Raw genomic sequence first — 23,079 nt, forward strand, 5'->3', positions numbered from 1 at the left:
TCTCTTTCATTAGGGCAGATACTCATTGCCAGGCAGAGAAGAATAACTTCTTTCTGAGTTCTCTTTTTACATACTGGTACCATGTATCCTGTTATAAGAATCACATTGGGGGCTGGGGAGATAGCTCAGTCGGTAGAGTGCTTGCCTTGTAAGCACAAGGCCCTGGGTTCGATCCCCAGCACCCAAAAAAAAAAAAAAAAAAAAAAAATCACATCGATCATTTAAGTGTCAAATTGAGTCAAATGACTAGAATTAAGATTTTATGGGGGGGGGAGTAAAAATGGAATTATCCTACTTAGATTCCAGCAATCCCATTTCTGGATCCCACTTTTGGTATCCAGAGGACCCAAAGTCAATATGGTGAAGAAACAACTACATTCCCATGTTCATTACCATGTTATTACCATAGCCAAGATATGGAAACACAGTAAATGTTCCTCTGTGGAAGAATGAGTAAAGAAAATGGGTTATGTACACAAGGGAATACTACCATTTGTTCTTTAGAAAGAAGGAAATCCTGTCATTTGTGACAACATGGATGTATCAAGAGGACATTTTGCGAAGTGAAATAAGAAGGCACAGATCTCACTTATCTATGAAATCTTAAAAAAATCAAACTCAGAATTAGAGTAGAATGGTGGTCACCACAGGCGTGGAGGGGGCTGGTGAACAGGGAAAGGGGAGATGATCAAAGCTTCAGTGAGAGAGGAGTATTAAGTTCTAGTGGCCCATTGTACAGTGTGGTGGTGATGTTAGGAATACTGTATATTAAAAAATTGCTAAGAGTAGGAGGTTGTTTTGTTTTGGTACCAAGGATTGAACTCAGAGGCACTTTACCATTGAGCCACATTCCCAACCCTTTTTATTTTTCTATTTTGAGACAGGGTCTTGCTAAATTGCTTAGAGACTTGCTTAGTTATTAAGGCTGTCCTTGAACTTGCAATCCTCTTGCCTCAGCCTCTTGAGTCACTGGGATTATAAGCATGTACCAAAGTGCCAGGCTAAAAGTAGGTTTTAAATATTTTACTACAAAGAAAGGATAACTATGTGAGATGATTCATATGTAGCCTGATTTAATCATCCTACAACACATAAATGTATAATAACATCACACTGTCCCCCAAAATATATACAATTATTATTTTAATTTAAACAATAAAATTACACATTGAGATAAAATTCACAAATAAGAAAACTCATCCTTTTAAATTGCTAAAAAATGAAATTTATGGAAATTGATAGCTTAGAAAACAGCCTTGATTTCTTTTCCTATAGAAATTCTAATACTAACTGTAATTATCTTTTCTTGGTCTTTCACAATACATGTCAATATGTTTATTTAAAAGGCAAGCAGGGCACATGGTGGCACAGGTGATAATCCCAGCAACTCGGGAGACTGAGGCAGGAGGATCCAAGTTTGAGGCCAGTCTCAGCAACTTAGCAAGACTGTAAGCAATTTAGGCCCTGCCTCAACATTAAAAAGAAAGAAAGAACTGGGAGGTAACTGTGATAGAGCATTTCCCTGGTGTGTGCGAGGCTCTAGGTTTTATCCCCAGTACCAAAAATAAATAAATGAATAGCAGACACCCAGTGAAATTAAAAATACACATGGGATATAACAACAACAGTAATAGCTCACGTAGATTGTATGCTTATACTCAATAGATTACAAATGTGGCATTTAGGTTTTCTGATAAAACATTCAGCCCTACCATGAAAAAATAAAAAACTCCCAGTTCCAGATAGAAGATGAAGAGGATAAGAAAAAATAAGGTGACTCTTTTGGTGCTAGAAGATTATAATCAACTCAGCAAATCTCTCTTGAATAAGTTCTTCACAAATGGAGATTAAAATAATGACACATAAGACGTATAGTCTTTTTAAAGCTTTTAAGTGTTTTACATTTATTAATTCTAGCCACAATGAATCTTAAATAGTTTAAATGCCTGCTCTTTGAAATCCAAATACATTAAGGTACTACAATCCTTAATAACCAAAGGAGAATATAATGCTGGAATTTTGTAAAAATTATCTGTAATAATTCAGTAATTGTGTTTTGGTCAGATCAACCTTAATTGTCTGGAGGAAAGGAGTAGAATTACGTACGTGTGTGTAAATATACATATATAGATATATACTCTACATATATGTAGTGTGTGTGTATATATATATATATGTATGCATATGTGTATATATACATATGTATATGTAAAAAGTTGAGTACCACTGCCGGTTCAGTTGTGTGTGTATGTGTGTGTGTGTATACCACTCCCTATTCAATATATACATACATATAAAATTTATACCATAGCAGGTGTGGTTGTGCACACCTGTAATCCCAGCTGTTCAGGAGACTGAGCAGAATGATCACAAGTGTGAGGCCAACCTGGGCAACTTATCGAGACCCTGTCTCAAAATAAAATAGGAAAAAGGGCTGAGGGTGTGTTGAGCATGTAAGACCCTGGGTTAGATCCCCAGTAGCACTTAAGGGGAAAAAAAAAAAAAAAAAAGCTACCACTCCCTAGTCAGTTGATCTTATCAGAAACACATTGGGCGTGGAAAGCAATTCTGCATATGGACATACCCACATGAAACTGTTCTGTGTGATGTTTTCTGGAGGTGCTATCATGAAGAGAATGGTGTGCTTATCCTTTTAGGCTTAGAACATATTTATGTTAAGTATGAACTGGCAGAGCACTGCTTGAAAACCATTCCAAACCCATTACCTCATTTATCATGACACTTGTCTCAAAAAAGTTTGAGGCACATTCAGTACACTTTGTCTTGATCGATTTTTATTTTATCAGAAGGTTTTTTCCTATTGGGAGCTTTTTGGAAATGGTTTTATCTATAATCATGTACACTTCAAATAATGTTTAGACTTTTCCAGGGAAATTCATTTGATTTTCAAGGGAAAAAGAATAAAACACTGCTGAAATCCATTTTCACTGGGATCGTACATAATGCCAATAATAGAATATTCAGAAGATTTTCTATCTCCTTTATGAAAAATTCAAATGGCTCGACTTTTATCAATACCATATTATGAATTATGTACTTCTAGATTGACTTCCCAGAACTGCTGAATAAGAAAACAACACTCCAATTTAATTTGAAATAATGGGAACACTGTGCTGCAGTTATTTTAAATATGCCCATGCCCCACTCTGAAGGGATTAAGTTTCCCGCGGCACTGCATTGCAGTTACTTGGAGACTTTCTTTTTCATTGCAGGTAGAGCGTGAGAAGGCCATTCTTCTGGCCAATCTCCAGGAGTCACAGACACAGCTGGAACACACCAAGGGGGCGCTGACGGAGCAACACGAGCGGGTGCACCGGCTCACAGAGCATGTCAATGCCATGAGGGGCTTGCAGAGCAGCAAGGAGCTCAAGGCGGAGCTGGACGGGGAGAAGGGCCGGGACTCAGGGGAGGAGGCCCATGACTATGAGGTGGACATCAATGGCTTAGAGATCCTTGAGTGCAAATACAGAGTGGCAGTGACTGAGGTGATTGATTTGAAAGCAGAAATTAAGGCCTTAAAGGAAAAATATAATAAATCTGTAGAAAATTATACAGAAGAGAAGGCCAAGTATGAGAGTAAGATCCAAATGTATGATGAGCAGGTGACAAGCCTTGAGAAGAACACCAAGGAAAGTGGCGAGAAGATGGCCCACATGGAGAAGGAGTTGCAAAAGATGACCAGCATAGCCAATGAAAATCACAATACCCTTAATACAGCCCAGGATGAGCTGGTGACGTTTAGTGAGGAGTTAGCTCAGCTTTACCACCATGTATGTCTTTGTAATAACGAAACTCCCAACAGGGTCATGCTGGACTACTACAGGCAAAGCAGAGTTACCCGCAGTGGCAGCCTGAAAGGCCCTGATGATCCCAGGGGACTTTTGTCTCCACGATTGGCCAGACGGGGTGTGTCATCCCCAGTAGAAACAAGGACCTCATCTGAACCTGTTCCAAAAGAAAACACAGAGGCCAGCAAAGAACCAAGTCCAACTAAGACCCCCACGATTTCTCCTGTTATTACTGCCCCACCGTCATCTCCAGTATTGGATACAAGTGATATCCGCAAAGAGCCAATGAATATCTACAACCTTAATGCCATTATCCGGGACCAAATCAAGCATCTGCAGAAAGCAGTGGACCGGTCCTTGCAACTGTCTCGTCAAAGAGCAGCGGCTCGGGAGTTGGCCCCCATGATTGATAAAGACAAGGAGGCCTTAATGGAAGAGATCCTCAAGCTAAAGTCCCTGCTGAGCACTAAACGGGAACAGATCGCCACATTGAGGGCAGTGTTGAAAGCCAACAAACAGGTAATCTCCTTCTACAGTGAAAGCATGCTAGTCAAAAGCTTTCTTAACCAATTTATACCCCCCGCCCCATTTTGTTGAGGTTCCAGGACTATCAAGACAGATTCAAATTACTGGTCAGTGGAGTAATAAAACAAACTACATCCTAGTGCCAGATCAGAATGTGATGTTATTTTAAAGTGAGTGAATGGGTGGAACAGAGAGTAGTTGTGCCCAACTAGGTGGAGGAAGGGGTGAGGAAGGTAAAAGTAGGAGCAGAAGAAAAGACCCAGCTGCAGATACAGGACCCCAGTCTTGTGGTGTGGCAGCAAGAGATGGAGAGTGGCAGAAGAGGCTGGTATGGCAGCTTACAACAACCAGGGAGCTATGGCAGGAAAGACAGACACCTGGCAGGCAGGGTGCTCCGGGGAGTCTCGGTGCAGACAGGTTTAAAGGAGATCCAAGAGCCACCAACCTGACCTCAGCTTTAGAGATGGGGGTTCTTCAAGGCTCAAGTTCTGGGCATGTGACAAGACAGAAAATGGGTGTCTTGTCTTTAATTATAGACTTAGGGAAACAAGAGTATTAGATAAATGATGAAGTCATGGACTCAGGGATGAAGAATGTGACAGCCGCGGGAAGCCATGTGATAAAAACAAAGCCAGGCAGATTTTACCAACAAATGAAATAGTTTGGTGCCCACATTAGCAAACAAATGAGACAGAAGAAAATGGTGGTGGCGGTGGGGGATTGAGGAGAGGGGAACTGGGGATTTGGCTCAGTGGCAGGGTGCTTGCCTACCATGCATGGGCCCTGGGTTCAATTCCCAGCACTGCAAAAAAACAAATCAAAAAGCAACGGAGAGGGGCTGGGGTTGTGGTTCAGTAGTGAGTGCTTGCCTAGCATGTGTGGGTTTGATCCTAAGCACCACATAAAAATAAATAAAAGTATTGTGTTCATCTACAACTAAAAAAGTAAAAATAAAAATAAAGCAGTGGAGAGCGAGAGAGAGAGAGGGAGAATGAACTCTAGTGACCATATATCTGAAACTGAGTTTCATGGATCAAAATCACACTAGACAAGACTTACACAATCTTTACCAAGAGCACAATATCCGGGGGTCATTCTTGGTTGAGTCATCAGATAACTTCTCTGATTTATTACCTAAGGGTTGAATATTAACCAACCTAGAAAACTAGACCAATGAAAATGTCAAGAGATTTGACTGAAATAGTAAGGTTGGTTGATCAGCCAAGAGAGAACTAATTTGTGAGCCAACATTCATTGACTATACACATAATTTATGGGAGATAGTAAGTAGGGATCCAAAAATAAACAACTAGTAACCTAAAAAAAAAAAAAAAAAGACTAATAATCTAGTATAAATTCAACACATGCCTGTAATTATAGGCTAAAATAGGTGTAACACTTTAGAGTGGTATAAACAGTGCCATAGAAATTAGAGCAGAGCAAAGCACACCTAGCTGAATTTTATTTTCACAGTGCTGTGTGGTATCATTTGCATTGCAACAGAGTCACAGCCTGTGTAGTATGCTCAATAAATCAAATGAAAACACATTTCTAGCCCATTAAAATAACAGTGGGCCTATTACTGTGATGCTTATGCCCATAAATAGCTTCGAATATCAGCAGATAACATCATTATATTTAGATATTGTGAAATGTTAATTATTGAGACTAAGGTGAGAATTCTGTGGTTTAGGGGAAAGGGAATCATCTTGTTTTGAGATGGGCATTTTGTATTCTCAATGAATTTTTTTTTCTTTCGTGATGTTAGACATCAAATTCAGGGCCTTGCATATCCCCTGCAAGTGTTCCACCACAAAGCTACATCCCAGCCCGTCTATGAATCTTTTATTATAGTTTAGGATTTTTTTTCAGAGGCATGGTATCTTCTGATGGAATAATTTGGTTTTAAAGCACCATTTATGTACTAAAATGTGTTAGATATGAAGATTCAAATAAGACTAATATGTGGTCTCTGCCTGCCAGAAGAGGACTCACAGCCCCCTGAGAATGGCAGAATACAGATAATTATAGTTTTATGTTATATGTGCTGTAATACAAGTTAGGGAAACATTACAGAGGAAGCAAGCAATGTTTCTTAGAGAAGCTGGAAAGGACTTCAAAGAACAATTATTATTGAGTTTTTTCTTTTGTTCTTAAAGGATAAGAAAGTGTTTTCCCAGGGCAAGAAGAAATAATCCCAGACAGACAGTTAGGTACAGTGCGACAAGAGTGACAAAACAGGAACATGTATTGAGGGAATGTTTGTGTGTTTGTGATGGTCTCTGAAGATAGAAATTTTTTTTTTTTTTTAAAGTTAACTTCAGAGTGTGACTAGGAGAAAGTTAAGTAAGTAAGATATCAACAAATCTAATGGATTTTTAGATGCTTTAAATTAATTCTGAAAAAGTTTTGCATAGTCTATGAACAAATAAATCTACAAATAAAACTGATTCCTTTTGGGTATTTCTCACAAATAATAAGTGAGTTCTTCTATTTCAGCTTTCTGTCATTCCCCTCTTTCCTCCCCTTAGAAACTGACTATATGACTCTATGTGCTTACAAATTCCTTACACCTACATTTGCATGACTTAAACTTAATCATCTGTTCAAAATGAATGTGTCTAAACTTTTTGAAAAACCAAACGATTGCTAGAGATGTAGCTCAGTGTTAGAATACTTGCCTAGCACATGTGAGTCCTGGGTTTGAACCCTAGTACCTCAAAAAAAAGAGAGAGAGAGAGAGAGGAGAGAGAGAGAAAACTTGACATTCTGACATTTTCCCCAGGTCAATTTATTCTGGATAATTTTTTGAATTTATAATATTTCTGAAGATTCCATTGATTATTAGCATTACAGAACATACAGAATTGCTATATAAGTTGTCATTTTAATCTGAATTTAAATTTAGTCAAAACCAGTAAGAAACTAATTTGGAATCAAATATTAATGAAATACCCCCATCCTGATATTGGTTTAATTAAAAATGAATCCATCCATTTCTATAGAAGTTGACATTTTGCATAAGAAAGTTGAAGCTCTCCATTTCAAGCACAGATATATAATGGTAGTCTTCCTGGGAATCCCATTAGTAATGGGTTTTTCACTAGTATTGGATATTTCTACACTCTGAAAAGTTATAGTTTAGAGTCTGTAAAAATTCTGTTTCCAGTTTGACTTCACAGTGCATGCCATATGCCACGCTTCCGTGTTGACTTCCCAGCTCCATGTGCTGTGCATCAAACAGGCAGTCCCTAAATATGCACCAATTTTATGTACTGGATTCAGTCATTGTGTTTTTACTTTCTACCGTGCCAGGTTAGCTCTTGATTTGAGACACTACTAAATCTAGAAACCAGATGTGCCACACTCCCAAATCCAAACAAATATTTTAACTTATTCTACATTTTGGAGTTTCTACTTTCTTGGAGATTATGAATAATTAAATTTAACTATAATTCACTGATTCTTTGTTACTTCTTTTCCTTAAACATATAATAACATCGGCTTATGTATCATATACTCGTGTTATAGATTACAATGGTCTTTTATTTCAGGTGTTAGGCCTGTAGGAGCACAGAGGATGCAAAAATAATTGAGTTCTGATGTATTTCAATTGGAAGCTGTGCTTCTTTACTAACTTCGTAATAAAATCCTTCTTCTGTAAGGTTTCATTTTGGCTCCCTCCATCTCTGAAATTTCTGCACCTTCAACAATCTACATGAAGTACTTATTGGACTACAGTTAGTCTCTTCCCTCCTCATACTGACTGGCTCACAATTGACTTCTAGGGCAGTTTACCACATTATGAATTCACACCAGGTTTTTGGTTTTGTTTTGCTTTTTGTTGCTGTTTTGGTTTATGTGGGGTTTTTGTTTGTTTGGGCAGCACTGGGGACTGAGCCCAGAGCCTCATGTGTGTGAGGCAAGCTCTCTCTCTACACCCGATTTCCATCCCCAGCCCTCACTACACATTTTGACATTAAAGAAAACCTTCCTTATATCCAGTGTATGTACATATGCTTATGTAAATTCTAACCAAGTCAATTTCACTTTCCATTTATGAGAGGAAACAATAGACTCAGCATGAAGAAGTGTGTATGACCAGTGTTCCTGATATAAACGGGGTGAGCATTGTGACTTTTCTGCTTCAGACAGCTGAGGTGGCCCTAGCTAATCTGAAGAACAAATATGAGAATGAAAAAGCAATGGTGACAGAAACGATGACAAAACTGAGGAACGAACTGAAGGCTTTGAAAGAAGATGCAGCCACCTTCTCATCCCTGAGAGCAATGTTTGCAACAAGGTAACCGGGTTTTCTTCCTAATATGGTAGTTCACGAGAGAAAAGACTGTGGCACTCAGAAGTGGGTCTTGGTGCGTCTTGAGTGTATCGAACTATGATCTGGGACAAGAAAGCAGGAAGAAAATATATGAGATTCTGACAAATGTAAGGCAAAATCTTAGGTGCTCGATTCCAGAGCCCTCTACTGGACACACTGCATCAAGCAATTCTGTTACATAAAAATATTTTTTCCAGCCACTTGGGAGACGGAGGCAGGAGGATCACTTGAGCCCAGGCGCTCAAGACCAACTTGGGCAACACAGCAATATACTGTCTCAAAAACAAACAACAAAAAAAGTTAATTAATTTAATAAACTTTTTCTAGAGATTGTATGCTCAAAAGAATTATATATTGGACTGGGATCAGGGATACTGGGGAAAGAACCCAGGCCCTCACACATGCTAGGCAGGAGGTCTATCACTAAGCTGCAACCCTATCCCAAATATTAGATTTTTTTAAAGCTTCCCATAAAGGAAAAAATTATTCTTAAAATAGCTAAATATTATGGTCCCTGAAATATATTTCTGTGACAAAGTACATAAAAGTATACATAAAGGGGCTTACCAATATTTCCCCCATAATGAAGATTAATATTCATCAAATCAACTGATATTGAAACTTTAATACACTGTGAATTAAATTCTACTTACATTATTTCTAAAATGGTAATTGTGTATATTGCTGAATTTTTCACATTGCCCAATAATTCTACAAATATTCATTTCTATTCCCCCCACACACATTTTATTATGAGGCAGTGCTTTTGTTTTTAAATTTGAAGTGATTATTAAGAATATTTGGGAGGGCTGGGGATGTAGCTCAGTTGGTAGAGTGCTTGCCTTGCAAGCACAAAGCCCTGGGTTCAATCCCCAGCACTGCAAAAAAAAAAAAAAAGAATATTTGGAAACTCAGAAGGTGAAGGGTTGTATGTTTTCTTTCATATGTAGAAGCTAGAGAGGAAAAATTAAAAGAAAGGTGGGTGGGGGATCTCATGAAAATGGAAGGGAGATCAGTAAACTAGAGGAAGGGGACTAGGGGAGAGAACGGGGAAATACCAGGGAGTGATACTGTTCTAATTACGGTGTTATATTGTATGCATATGCCAATCTGTAACAAGAAGTCCCACCATTAAGTACAACTAATAATGCACTAATTTTTTAAATGTGGGGGGAAAAAGAATGTATTAGGCTGGGATATAGCTCTGGAGTAGGTAGGGCCCTTCCCAGTATACCCAAGGGCCTGGTTTCCATCCCCAGTACTGCAATAATAATAACTATTATTATTATAATGTAACGATTTGAGGGTTTCAAAATCTGGAGATTCTCAATATACTGTTGAAATACCTTTTTTGTTGTCACAATGCATTCCTCCCCCCAAGAAAGAAAGCACCAATTATATATATCTTCTCTGATAGAAATTTGGTGCAAAATTCACAAAGCATAACTTTGACTTTATTTGCATACTCAGTAAATGATTTACATGTAGCTAGTGTAATTTAAAAAAAATAACTTGGGCTTTATGGGAGTCCCAGGGATCTGTGCAGCTTTTTTCGTAACTTGGGAAAGAAAAGGCTCAAGGTCCTAAGTAATTGAATCTCTTGGAAATGACAGAGAGAAGTCTAAGCACCTGCCTGAGGGACCACGGGGGGTGGAGAGGAACTGGCTTCTGAGGCTCAGAGCACAGTGGCATTGGAAAGTGTAATACATGTACTTCTGGCCACTACGGAGGTGCAGGATAGAGAACAGGAATGGTCCTGTCTCCAATGACGGAAATCAGAATCAAGAGAACATAAATTCCTTCTTTGAGAAAGGAATTGAAAACATTTTAAAGGGATATTTGAAGTCTCCATATACGAGTGATAGCCTGTATCCCTCATTAGTTCATTTTCATAGACATTTGATTTTTCAGATAGAGTAACTGTCTAATGCTATTTGTATAAAATATTGTTATCTGGCCAGTAAGGATTAATCCAGGGTCCTGAAATTCACTTTGTGTTTTACTAAGCTCTGGTTTTTCTTACAATCTGTATATCCCCACTATGCTTCCTGACATTCAAAGGTAAGAGAAATGGGCACTCCCTAGATTTCAAGTTCTTTTACCACAGAGCCTGTTTTCTTCTTTAAAATACTACCCCAGGCTTGTGCTAATTTCCAAGTTTGTATAATGCATCTCGGATAATTCCAAGATGGTCGTTAACTATCTGCTGGTGTATGCAGAGTATTTGTTGTTTAATATCTTAATGGGTAAACAGCAAATCTCAGCGTAAGCTTTTTTCCCACACTCCTTCTTCCTTCCAAATGCACACGGATGGGCTCAGGTTTCCCACTGGGTGGGGAAATAGATCACTGAGCTTGCCTTTGTGCTTAGCACAAGCTGAAGCTGAAATGAAGATGTTTCTGATGACCGGCTCTACCTCCATCAAACCTGTGCAAGTTTTCTCTGACAACTCTCTGCTTTTCTCAACTGGTAGAGAAATCATTGAAAACACCATTTTCTAATTCAGACAAATTAGTACATATTGCAATCTGTACTAAATTAAAATAAAACCTATAAATAGAGATAAAGAAGCAAATATTTTCTTCATTAACATTATTGTTTTTTCGGATGCCACAGACATAACCTATGACAAACTTGTCTTGTTCCTGCAAAGAAGACAAATGTTATACAGCAGAAAGAGCCATTGTAACACACTTAAGGTACTTTGGACATGTGAGACTGTACATTACTGCCACAAAGCAGCCCCTCCAAAGAACTCTGTCCTTGGGGTTCATGATGCCTATTCAGAGTGCTCCCATATGTACCCCATTGTGTGGGTTATTGAACATGCTCTGTGTTCCCAGTTTTCTGTTACTATAGGTTATATCCATTCCGTTGGTAGGAAGACCAGTGTTCTGTATATCTGTATATCTAAATTCTAGTCAAATTCATTCCAATAGTTTTCCTTTTATCTGTCGGAGATATATTCCAAGAAACCCAGTAGAAGCTTAAAACCACTGATAATACTAAACCCGATGTATAGTGTTTTTTTCCCTATATCTGTTATAAAGTTTAAGCTATAAATTAGGCACAGTGACAGTTAACAATAAAATAGAACGATTATAACAATATACTGTAATAAAGGTTACATGCCATGTTTTTTTCCTATACATCCATAAAATAGGCATGGCAAAAGAGTAATAATAACAAATAGTATAACAATTATAACAATATAGTGTAATAAAATCTTGAGAATGGAAAACTCTCTTGAGTTGTTCATGATAGTACTTGCCTATATTTGTAGTGGCTCTGGGGGTTGGGGCAAGAGGATTTCAAATTTGAGGCCAACCTCAGCAACTTAGTGAGACCCTGTTTCAAAATTAAAAATTAAAAATAAAAAAGGACTGGGGATAAGTTTGGTGGTAGAGTGTCCCTGGGTTCAGTCCCCAGTACCACAAATAAACATAAGATAAAATAATTTAAAAGAAAAACCTTTTGAGTTAAGACAAATAAAATTGGGGCCCACAGATGCCCTCAGGTAACTGAAACTGTGGGGAAGTGAAATTACAGTTAAGGGAGGAGCACTGTACTTTCCAACTTGAGTTCCAGGTCAGTCCACCAAGATGTCCCCCTCACCACCTTTCTGTTTGGGTTCCAGATGTGATGAATATGTCACACAGTTGGATGAGATGCAGAGACAGTTAGCAGCTGCAGAGGATGAGAAGAAGACTCTAAACACTTTGTTACGAATGGCTATCCAGCAAAAACTCGCCCTGACCCAGCGGCTGGAGGACTTAGAGTTTGACCATGAGCAGTCCCGACGCAGCAAAGGCAAACTTGGAAAGAGCAAGATCGGCAGCCCTAAAGTAAGTGGGGAGGCATCAGTCACCGTGCCCACCATAGACACTTACCTCCTGCATAGTCAGGGCCCACAGACACCCACCATTCGGGTCAGCAGTGGCACTCAGAGGAAAAGGTATGCATGCAGCGATCTTCATAGTATGGTGCAGTGGCCAGATTTTAGTTAACTGCAAAAATTAATGTGCTCTTGTTGTGGTGGCTGGAGGAGGGGAAGAAGAAAAAATGGGAGCTGCTATAGAGGGGCCTCGCAAATGCTGGTCTTCCTTGTGATAATTGTGCTACTATATTCCTTTCTGCCCCCATCCCCACCGCTTTGACCATAATATAATTTTCAAAGTGTCTGTTAATATTTTTGCTGCATTTTGTACGCATATATGCCTCTCCCTTACCTCCAATCGGAAAATCGGTAAAGGTGGATATTAAGAATGAAGCTGTGTTCTACTTGGATTATAATTTTAAGTCATTGTACCTCTGGAAATGGTGCTATTTACCAGCTTCTCTTTCATGGGGCAGGATATGAATATGTTCTCTTAAGGGAACTTTGTCTATATGACCAAAACTGATGACTGAAAGGGGCATGCCTGTATTTAGGTAAAATGGAATGAATACATACAGTCCTTTTCTTTAAAAGCAAGATTTTTGTGCTCTTTCACTTGGCATGTGACTGTTTCACAGAGAAACCACTTGTAAGGTTTTTGGTGGCCTGATTTCATGACTCTTCCCCAAGTCCTGGCTATTGAGTTACTAACGCTGTGTTTTTCTGTTAATATAGTAAAACTTTCTATTTTATGAGCTTTCATTTAAGAATCAAATAATTACATATATTTTCTATTTGAGGGTCAAACTAACTATAATAAATATCTTTTCCAGTATCCAAAGCAGTTTCCAAATAGGGTTGAATCCTGATGTGGAAACTAAAAAAAAAAAATTAGCAAAAATCTTGATTTACATATTAAAACAAGTAAATGCCAATATAAATAATGTTGTCACTGGTGAGGGCGTTGAAAGGTAATAAAGTAAACTTTTTTGTTTCCTATATGTATTTTTCTTGGATCTCCTGCAAGACAATTTTCACCTTCCCTTTGTGATCAGAGCCGTCCCAGGACTTCAGGGGCTTCCTACCTACAGAATTTATTAAGAGTTCCCCTGATCCACCTCCACAGAATCATTTCTTCTGAAGGGCCCCCCTTCCATGAGTGGAATTCATCCAAGGGCACCGGCTCAGCAAGGAAAAAGGTTAACCGTGGCTCCACCAGGTAAACATTTTTTCCTTGGGTGCATGTGATGCAAATGTCTAGTTGAATAGACGACTCTCCCCTTCCTTCCAGCCGCTCACGCTCACCCATCCACAGAGTCTAACTCTGAGGACTTTGATGATGTGTGAATTCCCACCACTGAAGTAAACATTCCTCTGCACTTGGCTTCCTGTCTCCTCCTTGACCACAGCCAGACATTGTTCCTGAGAAGGCTGCAGGGGCTTCCTTCCAGCAGCCAAGGATGGAAATTGAGAGCTGGAAGGAATGGGAGAGTGAAAGGGAAATTAGGGAGAGGTGCACCGAGGTGCGCACACCCGAATCCTCTCTGCAGTTTGGTAGCTCGTGGCGATTCATTCCATCTTGGTCAGATTTCGGTTTGGCTCTTACCACGTTTAATGTAATTTTAGCAGAGAGCCACATTGTTTATATTATGGCTTTCGGACTAATTCCTTTTGTAGTGACTCAGCATGTCTACAGAAAATTATACAGTCAGTCATTATACAAAAAATTAAAGTGAACTCCTTGAAGGCTTTGCTCCTCAGGAACATTTAGGTGTTAGTATAAGGTTCTTGTCATTTGTAAGCCCTTTATTTATGATTACCAATATGCTTTACTTTAGTGTCACTATCGGATTTTTTTTTTTAACCTTTCCTATGAAAAGGCCTAAATCAAAAGCACGATTTATGGCAAATAAAGAAAATGGGACTTCTGGCAAATAAAGATTATCCTTTTGCAAAACCCATGAATGTTAAGTATAAGTTAGAGATGCCAAACAGGATGCCCATGAAAGAAAATAAGCCCAAGGACAGCTATTATTTGTCTATTACAGGGAACAAAAAATTTTTAAAAATTCAAGTTAGTTGTCAGCAGTTACAAACTCAGGGATTTCATATGAACGCCTGTTAATTCTGAACTCTTTCAAACGATTCTGGATATCTGGCAGCCCTTGGTCTGCATTCATGCATGCCAACAACCTGTTGGAGCTCAGTGGTGGCTGCCGCTGGTAGACAGAGTGAGCTTGGCACTTGGTCACATCACTCCCTATTACCGACACTTAGCCTGCTGTACCTTTTCTGTTACCTTCTGTCCTCTACTGTAGCCTTTGAGTTTGTCACCTTTGTGAGAGTTTTGTCTGTCTGTTTGTTTTAATTAATTTCAATTTTACTTTCCTACCTAATTTACTTCAATTTTACCTTAATTCCTTTTTGGAAACCTCAGCCTTTAGATCTCTGATATTTTTCTTACCTGATTCATTTAATCAGCCTACTGGCTGGGATTAAAAGATGTGCTATAATATTTTATACCACATATTCTACATTCTAAGAATGTTAGGGGAATGTTGAGGAAATCGGTAATGATAGTGAATTATAAAGGCACAACAGCCCAAGATGCACAGGTGCACACACGAAAGTAATCCTTCCACTGGTCACTTCTACTTTCATAACTCATTTTCTATCTTTTAGACACCTTTGGAAGGTACCTTGAAGTATTCTGTGAGTCACCAAAAGGGTAATGATATGTCAGAGCACCTAACTTGGGGAAAACCCTCAAAAGCCTTCTTTTTAGTGTTAACAAGTGGATTTAGTAGCACTGTCTACCAGACCTTAGAAAACAAATGATATGATTAATAAGTAATTCCTGTTGCATTTCACTTTAAAAGGTGGTATGGCAATAAGACTAAAATTAATAAAAGTTAACAATAGCTATTTCATTTTGTATGACTGCTTGGTTCTTGTGTACATGACTATATATTTTACGTCATTATCATTACATTGTGGAAGTCATTAATATTATATCATAAACATTCCATGTTGCTACTTGGTCATTGTTATTTTTAATGTTATTGTATCTTAAATTTTATTTCAGATGTTGTTATTGCATTAGTCACTCTTCCCCTGTGGTCGTCCACTGGGATGGATAATGGTAATTATTGAATGCTGCTGGAATAGCCACATGCATTCTATTACCCATGTACTTGATTTTTTTTCTCAAGAATGAAATCACAGGTTAGAAATTGAACATCTTTATAGCTTTTGCTGCATTTTGATGTTGTTGTCAAAAGGGTATATCAGTGTGTGGATTGTCCCACAAAGTGTTTCCCCTTCTGCAAAACCTAAATCTTTCTGCTACTTTACACACACTGTAAATATTTTCAGCTCTAAGACTGCTTAGCCTATGTGAATTAAAGTACCATTATTTTTCTGAAATTCTTTAGTTTCAAGTAACCAGAAAATATGATTGGCCTTAGAAATGGTTATTATATATAAGATTATAACTATAAATAATAAGGATTTCAGAAACATCACTAGACCAAAAAATCACTTTAATGATAACTTACGAGTAAACTTTATAATTCTAACCCTTTATTTGAAGTTATAATAATAAAAGAGGAAAAGAAGTAAAGCTGTTATACCCACAGAGCTTTCAATTATATAACATAGTCAATTAGATTCTTAACAAATTATTAGGTCAACCAACTGTATTTTCTAAAAGATCTTAATTAAATTGATTACTATAAAAATTGATTGATCACGCTAAACAAACTGTAGCTCCTAAAAATACCTGCATTATTGATAACGTATATTACTTTTCCTAGGCTGAACTATAATGGGTAAAATATATTGAATGTTGTTTAGAATGCTTTTACTATATAAAACGTTTTTCATTATGCCAAAAAAGGAGAAATATGCCATATTTATAACCAGTTCTATATTCTATGCAAGCAGTATCTTAAACCTATAAGTAATAATAGATTTTGAGATTTTTTATTCATGAGTTTAATATTAATTATTGATTATTATAAAATTTACTGACTGATAACAAATTATATCAGCCATTTTTAATGTGCCATTCCCTGTTCACTTATCAGGATGTTTTTGTTAAATTAATATGTATTTTCTAAAATACATATTAATATATATTTTTAGGCAATTTAAATTATTTTAATGAGCAGATATGTCAGCATTATTTTTCTATTGAGGATCATTGAAATAATTATATCAATAAGTTAATTATATTAGTTTTTTTTTAAAACATGAAACATAAAATGTTTTTACCCTAAGATATACTTTTAAATAGACTTCATTTCTATGAGCTGATCAACAAAAAACCCCATCCTCTTGAAGCACAACTTCTCAATTCTGAAGAATCCACTCTAGGGTAGAACACTGATTTACAATATTAGTTTTATGCTAGTTGGTTAGTACACTATACTGATTGGTTTGTTACATTAGTACAACCTTTTGGGGGAAAATTCTGGCTCTTGCCTCTGACTTTGATTCTGCTGAGTTATCCCCTGAAATTCCAGAGTTTTCTGTTCATAACTGTTGGCTTCTTATTCTTACCATTATCCTTATCCTGGCATATAAACTCCCGTGTCCTCGACTCTTCTTAGTTTTTACAGTCTCAATTACCAGCTCATCTGAGAAGTGCCTTCCAGCATTGATGAATTTGAATCAAAAGAGACCTTGTTGCCATCAAGACATTTATAATCAGGCAGGAAATTGCATATCTTCCTAACTCATTGCTATTTTGTAGCCAACATTTTATCTTGATGTTATAACTGCCTAGACTTAAACAGCAACAACAACAACAATATCATCTTACCATTAATCAATAATTAAAATCTGTCTATCAGAATATATAAAAGGAATCCATGTAATTTACAGGCAAGAGATGTTATTTCTGTACTAAAGATCTGATTGCAGCATTTGTGCAAGATAAGAAATTTCAAACTTAAAAAAGTAACTTTGATGTTTTCTTGAAGTACTATCCTAAATAATTTGCTCCTTACATCATTACTGAACTAGTGTAAGAGAATTGCATTGTTTTGAAATCTGAATTTTTTTCTATCATATTTTAGATTTTGCTGATTTTAAAAGCAACTCAGAGAAATGTGCTAACCTTAGATTCATAATCACCTTTTAAAATCTGTAGTCAAGCAGGGGATGCAGTTCAGTGGTAAAGCTAAAAAAAAAAAAAAAAAATTGTTGTCAACATATCTACAAGCATGTTCATAGTAAAAATTGCTTTAACATTTCACTACATTCAAACAAGTAAACATTTTTCTGTTTGTATTTCAAAGCTTATGTTCTTAAGCTTCTACCAAAACCACATTTCTTTCATTAAACCATTTGTTCATTTGCTCATTCACTTATTCATCAAAATTTGGCAAAATTTATTGAGTACCTACTATGTATCAGGCACTTTTCTTGGCTCTTGATATACAATGATATTCAAATGAAACACAACCCTGTTCTTCAAGAAACACACAGCCTGGTATGGGATGAAGGCAGGCAGATAAGCAATGGAGTTAACAGGTGTTCCTGGAATAAATGAAGGAGTTAGAGAGGTTAGACACAGCCTCCCATAACAGAGGCACATGCTGGCTGTGAATGGTGACTAGAGATTGAGGTGCAGGGGTGGATAATGAGGAGAGCTTTCTAGGAAAGGAAGTCAACTGTACAAAGGCTTTAAGCTTGGGGGTGGAACCTAGGTCAAGACTTGGAAATGATGGGAGATGAGGCTTGGAAAAGTGGACAGGGACCAGTACCACTGAGCACACCTAACACAAGAATAGGTCCATTATATAAAACCATCCTGACAGCAAGGTGAAGAATGGATTAGGTATGGGTAACATCTAAGATAAAGAAGCAGGTGTGGAAACTAATGGAATGTGCAAATGAAAGAGCATGTTAACCAGAATCAAAACTGCGAGGAATGTTCTCAAGTGTGTGAAGTTAAAAAAGTCCACCCTACGGATGAAATCCAGTCCTGTCCTGTGCGCACACAGGCCGGCTCTTATCACCTTTCTTCTTCTGGAAAGAGCTCAGTGAATGCTATTTGAATTTACTTCCTGAACTAATGGCCTCGGTAGTTTGTTTTTTTGTAAATTATATTTTTCTGTAGAGGCTTCCCTATTTCTGCATCTTCCAGGTCTTCATATCACTCTCCTTTCTTTTTCCACAGTATTTAATTCTTGAAATAGTTGGAGTGAACAGCATCTGCTGAAACCTGTAATCTTACGGGAGTGGGGAGCACCGACCGGCATGGACCCCAGGACCTTGAATGTGCTAGGCAAGCATTCTACCACTGAGCTACACCTCCTTCCAGAAACCTGTGGTCTTTGAGGCTTATATTTTCTTTTAACACAGCCTCCACAGAGTTCTTCCTTATGGGGGAAGGCTTAGGCATTGCCTGATGCTAGAACATGTTGTCTTTAGTTTCGGATCTGCTAAAACAAAAGTTATTTCAGAGATATTAATTTAGGGATGGGGGTGTAGCCCAGTGATAAAGCTTGCTTAGCATCCATGAGAATCTAGCACCACAAAAAAAATTTTTTTAATAAAATAAATAATTCAGAAAATTACTAAACACGTTGAAAAATACATTTTTTCTATCATGCCCCAATATAGTATGCAATTAGAAATTGGTTCAGATTTCCAAATTTAAGTGAATCATAAATGCTGCAGGTTTTTTTCTTCCTTTGAGGAGGTTAATGATGATTCCTTTTACAGTGGAAATATACAAAACCTTGAAATCTCTTTTGTTTTTTTCAGTATTCAAGTGGTAATTTTATTTTTACAGGAAATTTTTTAGAATGATCTTGAATTGGAATATGCATTATTAAGGATATTACGTGAGAGATGCATCTCATTGTTGGATTTTCTTTGTCACTGTTCATGATAGACACCTAATAGAAAACTGAAAAATATAGGAATTTATCCAATTTTTCCCAACTAGCTCCATATTTGCTTTGTTTAGATAAATACCAAATGTCCTCAAATTTAGCCCAGTGTTTTTTACTTTGATAACTGGTTTCATAAAAAATATTTTGGAATTTTAAGATTTCTGCTTTCTTATTTTCTCTTGCAAAGACTTTAAGTTTTATGTGTCATATACAGCAGGTTTGCTGTTGTGTACATAAGTACAAACGTTACGGAGTCTTTCCTGATCCCATCCCTACTAGGGAGAACTAGCCGCTGCCCCACTGTGTGTCACTGCAGTCAGCACAGAGGTTAGCATCAGATTCCTGGATGAATCCTAAGCTCCTATGGTCAAGAACCTCCTTGGTCTTTGAATCACAGGATCTTGCCCAGTACCTGGGCCTTCAGTTTGTTCAATAATTGATCATTGGTTCATATTTCCTACAGTATCAGAAAATACTTAATTGTGATGTGTCTTCCACATGTGTGGTTCCCTCTGTGTATACATTATTGACAATGTATTTTAGATGCAGTTTACTGTAGTTGATGCAGTGAAATCTACCTAACAATTGCCTTTGGAAAATTTCCAAGTGAATTATTCTTTTCTCTCCTTATTTAAGTCAGGCAGCATGTTTGTCATTTTGAATTGTGTTTATTTGGTTGCTTTAAATACGCACACCTAAAAATCAATACAAAGATAAGAAAATATTCACTTTATTATTTTTAACACACACACACACATATATATATATATATATATATATAGTTGTTGATGGACTTTTATGTATTTATATGCGGTGCTAAGCATCAAACCCAGTACCTCACACATGCTAGGCAAGCACACTACCACTGAGCTAAGACCCCAGTCCAAATATCCACTTTAGATGGTAACATGTGGACCATATTATAAAGTACTCTAAAAGGTATACATAAACATATAAGCTTCCCTTGTTTTTATTTTATTCCTTTTTTATGTTAGAGTTTTTAAGTATATTTTTCAATAGTTATATTTCAAAATTCAAAAAGCACAAAAGGGTATACAATCAAAAGTAGACTTCTACCACAACTGTGCCTGCCCAACCTTTTGTATCCTTGCAGAAAGACATTCTGTACAGATGCAAGCAAATATACACAAATACATACATATATAAACTCAAGTGTGCATTTTATATATGTATTAACAACACCGGCACATCCACCAACGTTATGCATGCTGTTTTATTCACCTAATGTATCTTAACTCTTCTTTCATATCGACTCATCTTTTTATTTTTAATCAGAAGAAACTACATAGGAGAAAAAAGATAAGCTTGAATTCTTTAAGAAAACTTAAAATGAGCCAGGCACTGTGCTGCATGCCTATAATCCCAGCAGTTCTAGAGGCTAAGGCATGAGGATCACAGCCTTGAGGACAGTCTGGGCAATTTAGCAAGACCTTGTCTCAAAATAAAAATTAAAAAAGGCTGGGCATGTGGCACAGTGGTAAAACACCCCTGGGTTCAGTCCTCAGTACCACCAAAAAAAATAAATATTAATAAAATAAAATAAAACCCCTTGAAATGTTTCCATGTGTAGAATAGGAACATTTTTTGCTGAATAACAAAATGGCAGCTATAAGACTGTTTAACCTCCTGGACCAGAATTACCCAGTAGAAATGAAATATAAGCCCCATATGTAATTTTTAATTCTCTAATAGTTAGATTAGAAAAAGTAACAGGTGATCTTAATTTTAATGATATTTTATTTTAAATATATTAATAATATTTCAACATGAAATCCATAGAAGCAGTTATTAATGAGATATTTTACCTTTTTTTTTTTTTACTCAGTCTTTGAAATTCTGTGTGTATTATGAACTTACAAGTGCATCTCATTTGGATCAGCCACATGAAAGGCACCACACGTGACTAATGGCTAGTTTATTGGACAGTACGGTTCTAAACCTTCCCTTACCAACTTTTTTGACCAAATACAACTGCCACACAGAAATCTGAATTTTAATAACTAACATCTGATTTTTAAAATAAGATTTAAGATGGCACATATCTTTTCTGTTAAATAGAAATAGTGGTTCTGATATTTGCCATTGCAAATTGATTCTGCTTTCTCTCTGATTTATAGCTCTGTTTTAAATAGATATTAAATATTTAATATTAACATTTAATATTAAAAATAGTAATATTAAATGTTTGCATATCCTTTTTTATACATCTCCTTTATTTGTTTCTAGATTTTCTTGTTAATATGATAACTTAATTCCTATTGTTTAGGTGTGTGCTAACCAAACACATTCCTTAAATATTCTTAAAACAATAAAATGACTTCAAGGCCTTTTTTTTTTTTTTTTTTCATTGCTGTAGTCAAGTTGTGAAAATCCCATATTTCTTATTTTAAGCAGGGAGCGCCTTGTAAGTGTTTAAAATGCATCTTGCCAGTTTTAAGTGGCGGCATTTAATGGTGCCACATATAGATCGAAAATACATCGAACTCTTTCAAGGTGAGTTCCAAGTGTTTTCCTTCTTCCCAGAATAACAGAGAAGATGAAGACAATACTGAGTAAGCTATTTCATGCTTACAGATTGGAGCCACTCAACAAATAAGGCAATGATTAATGGGACATCTGATGACCACAGTTCTATCAGCATTTTATTTGTTTTGTTTTTATTTTTGTTTTTTATTCCCTCTTCCATCAGGTACTCCTGTCCAGAACTTGGATTTCCTTAAAAGATTCCACATTCAAAACCTGAGCATTGTAAGCAAAATAAACTATGATAAAAGGATGGAATTCCATCATTACTGAAGGGATCATGTAAGAACTCCAAAGCAGGAATGTGCATAGATTAGATCATATTTTTCAATCCATGTTGACTATTTCATGTTATTATGAAATTTTAAACTTAAAGTTTAAAGCTTAACATTACATTAAAATTTTATTAAATCTACAAAAATCGAAGTTTTCTAATTTAAATCCTTAAGGGAAAAACTATAATTTTTAAATATATTTATTAAGTGAAAGAAAATATACTTATTTGATATTCTGAATTGTTACATATTCAGAGCAAAAGTGATTAGGTTGTACTTGTGTCCACCCAAGTCCACCAACATGGTGCTGAAGATCGAGGTCTCCAGGAGAAAGTTGTGTCCAGAGGGCAATGAGAAGGAACAGGTGTGCTGCGACACATGGAAAGCCCAGGACATTCCCAACAATAACTACTGTCCTCTCCTGACCCTGCCCAAATGGCTCTGCTTTCTGGCAGGGGCACTAGAAAACCCAAAGGGACACTTTCAGAGTTGGTTCCTAGACCGTACACCCTGCTATAGACTCAGTTAAGTGACCAACCTTCCAGCCAGTAATAACAAACTCAACCAAATACAGACTGAAACAAGTGTTTCATTTTATCTTACTACCTTCTTCCTGAACCTGTCTCCACCCCAAGAACAACCTTTGTCCCACCACCTGCAATCAATTACTTACCTACCGCACCTGATCCTTAGTTTCTTCGGTGTCCTTTTTCCCAGGGAATTGAGTACTACAATGGCCTGCCTTTGTTATTGCCTTTATATCCCAAAGGCCCACATGCAAAAAAGAGTTCTGGTGGGCAGC

General features: G+C 37.0%; 1 protein-coding gene across 1 annotated transcript in view; it reads left to right on the forward strand.

Moving 5' to 3' along the window:
* Positions 1 to 23,079, forward strand: part of BICD1 (BICD cargo adaptor 1) — a 283,341-nt gene that overhangs the window by 239,493 nt on the left and 20,769 nt on the right. The window contains 7 exon segments of the mRNA XM_079139326.1: positions 3,234 to 4,328; positions 8,486 to 8,637; positions 12,311 to 12,628; positions 13,578 to 13,661; positions 13,663 to 13,711; positions 13,713 to 13,740; positions 13,743 to 13,769. Coding sequence (XP_078995452.1) covers positions 3,234 to 4,328; positions 8,486 to 8,637; positions 12,311 to 12,628; positions 13,578 to 13,661; positions 13,663 to 13,711; positions 13,713 to 13,740; positions 13,743 to 13,769 — 1,753 coding nt within the window.

The sequence above is a fragment of the Sciurus vulgaris genome (genome assembly GCF_902686455.1).
Source record: "Sciurus vulgaris genome assembly, chromosome: 5".
Classification (NCBI taxonomy): Eukaryota; Metazoa; Chordata; class Mammalia; order Rodentia; family Sciuridae; genus Sciurus; species Sciurus vulgaris.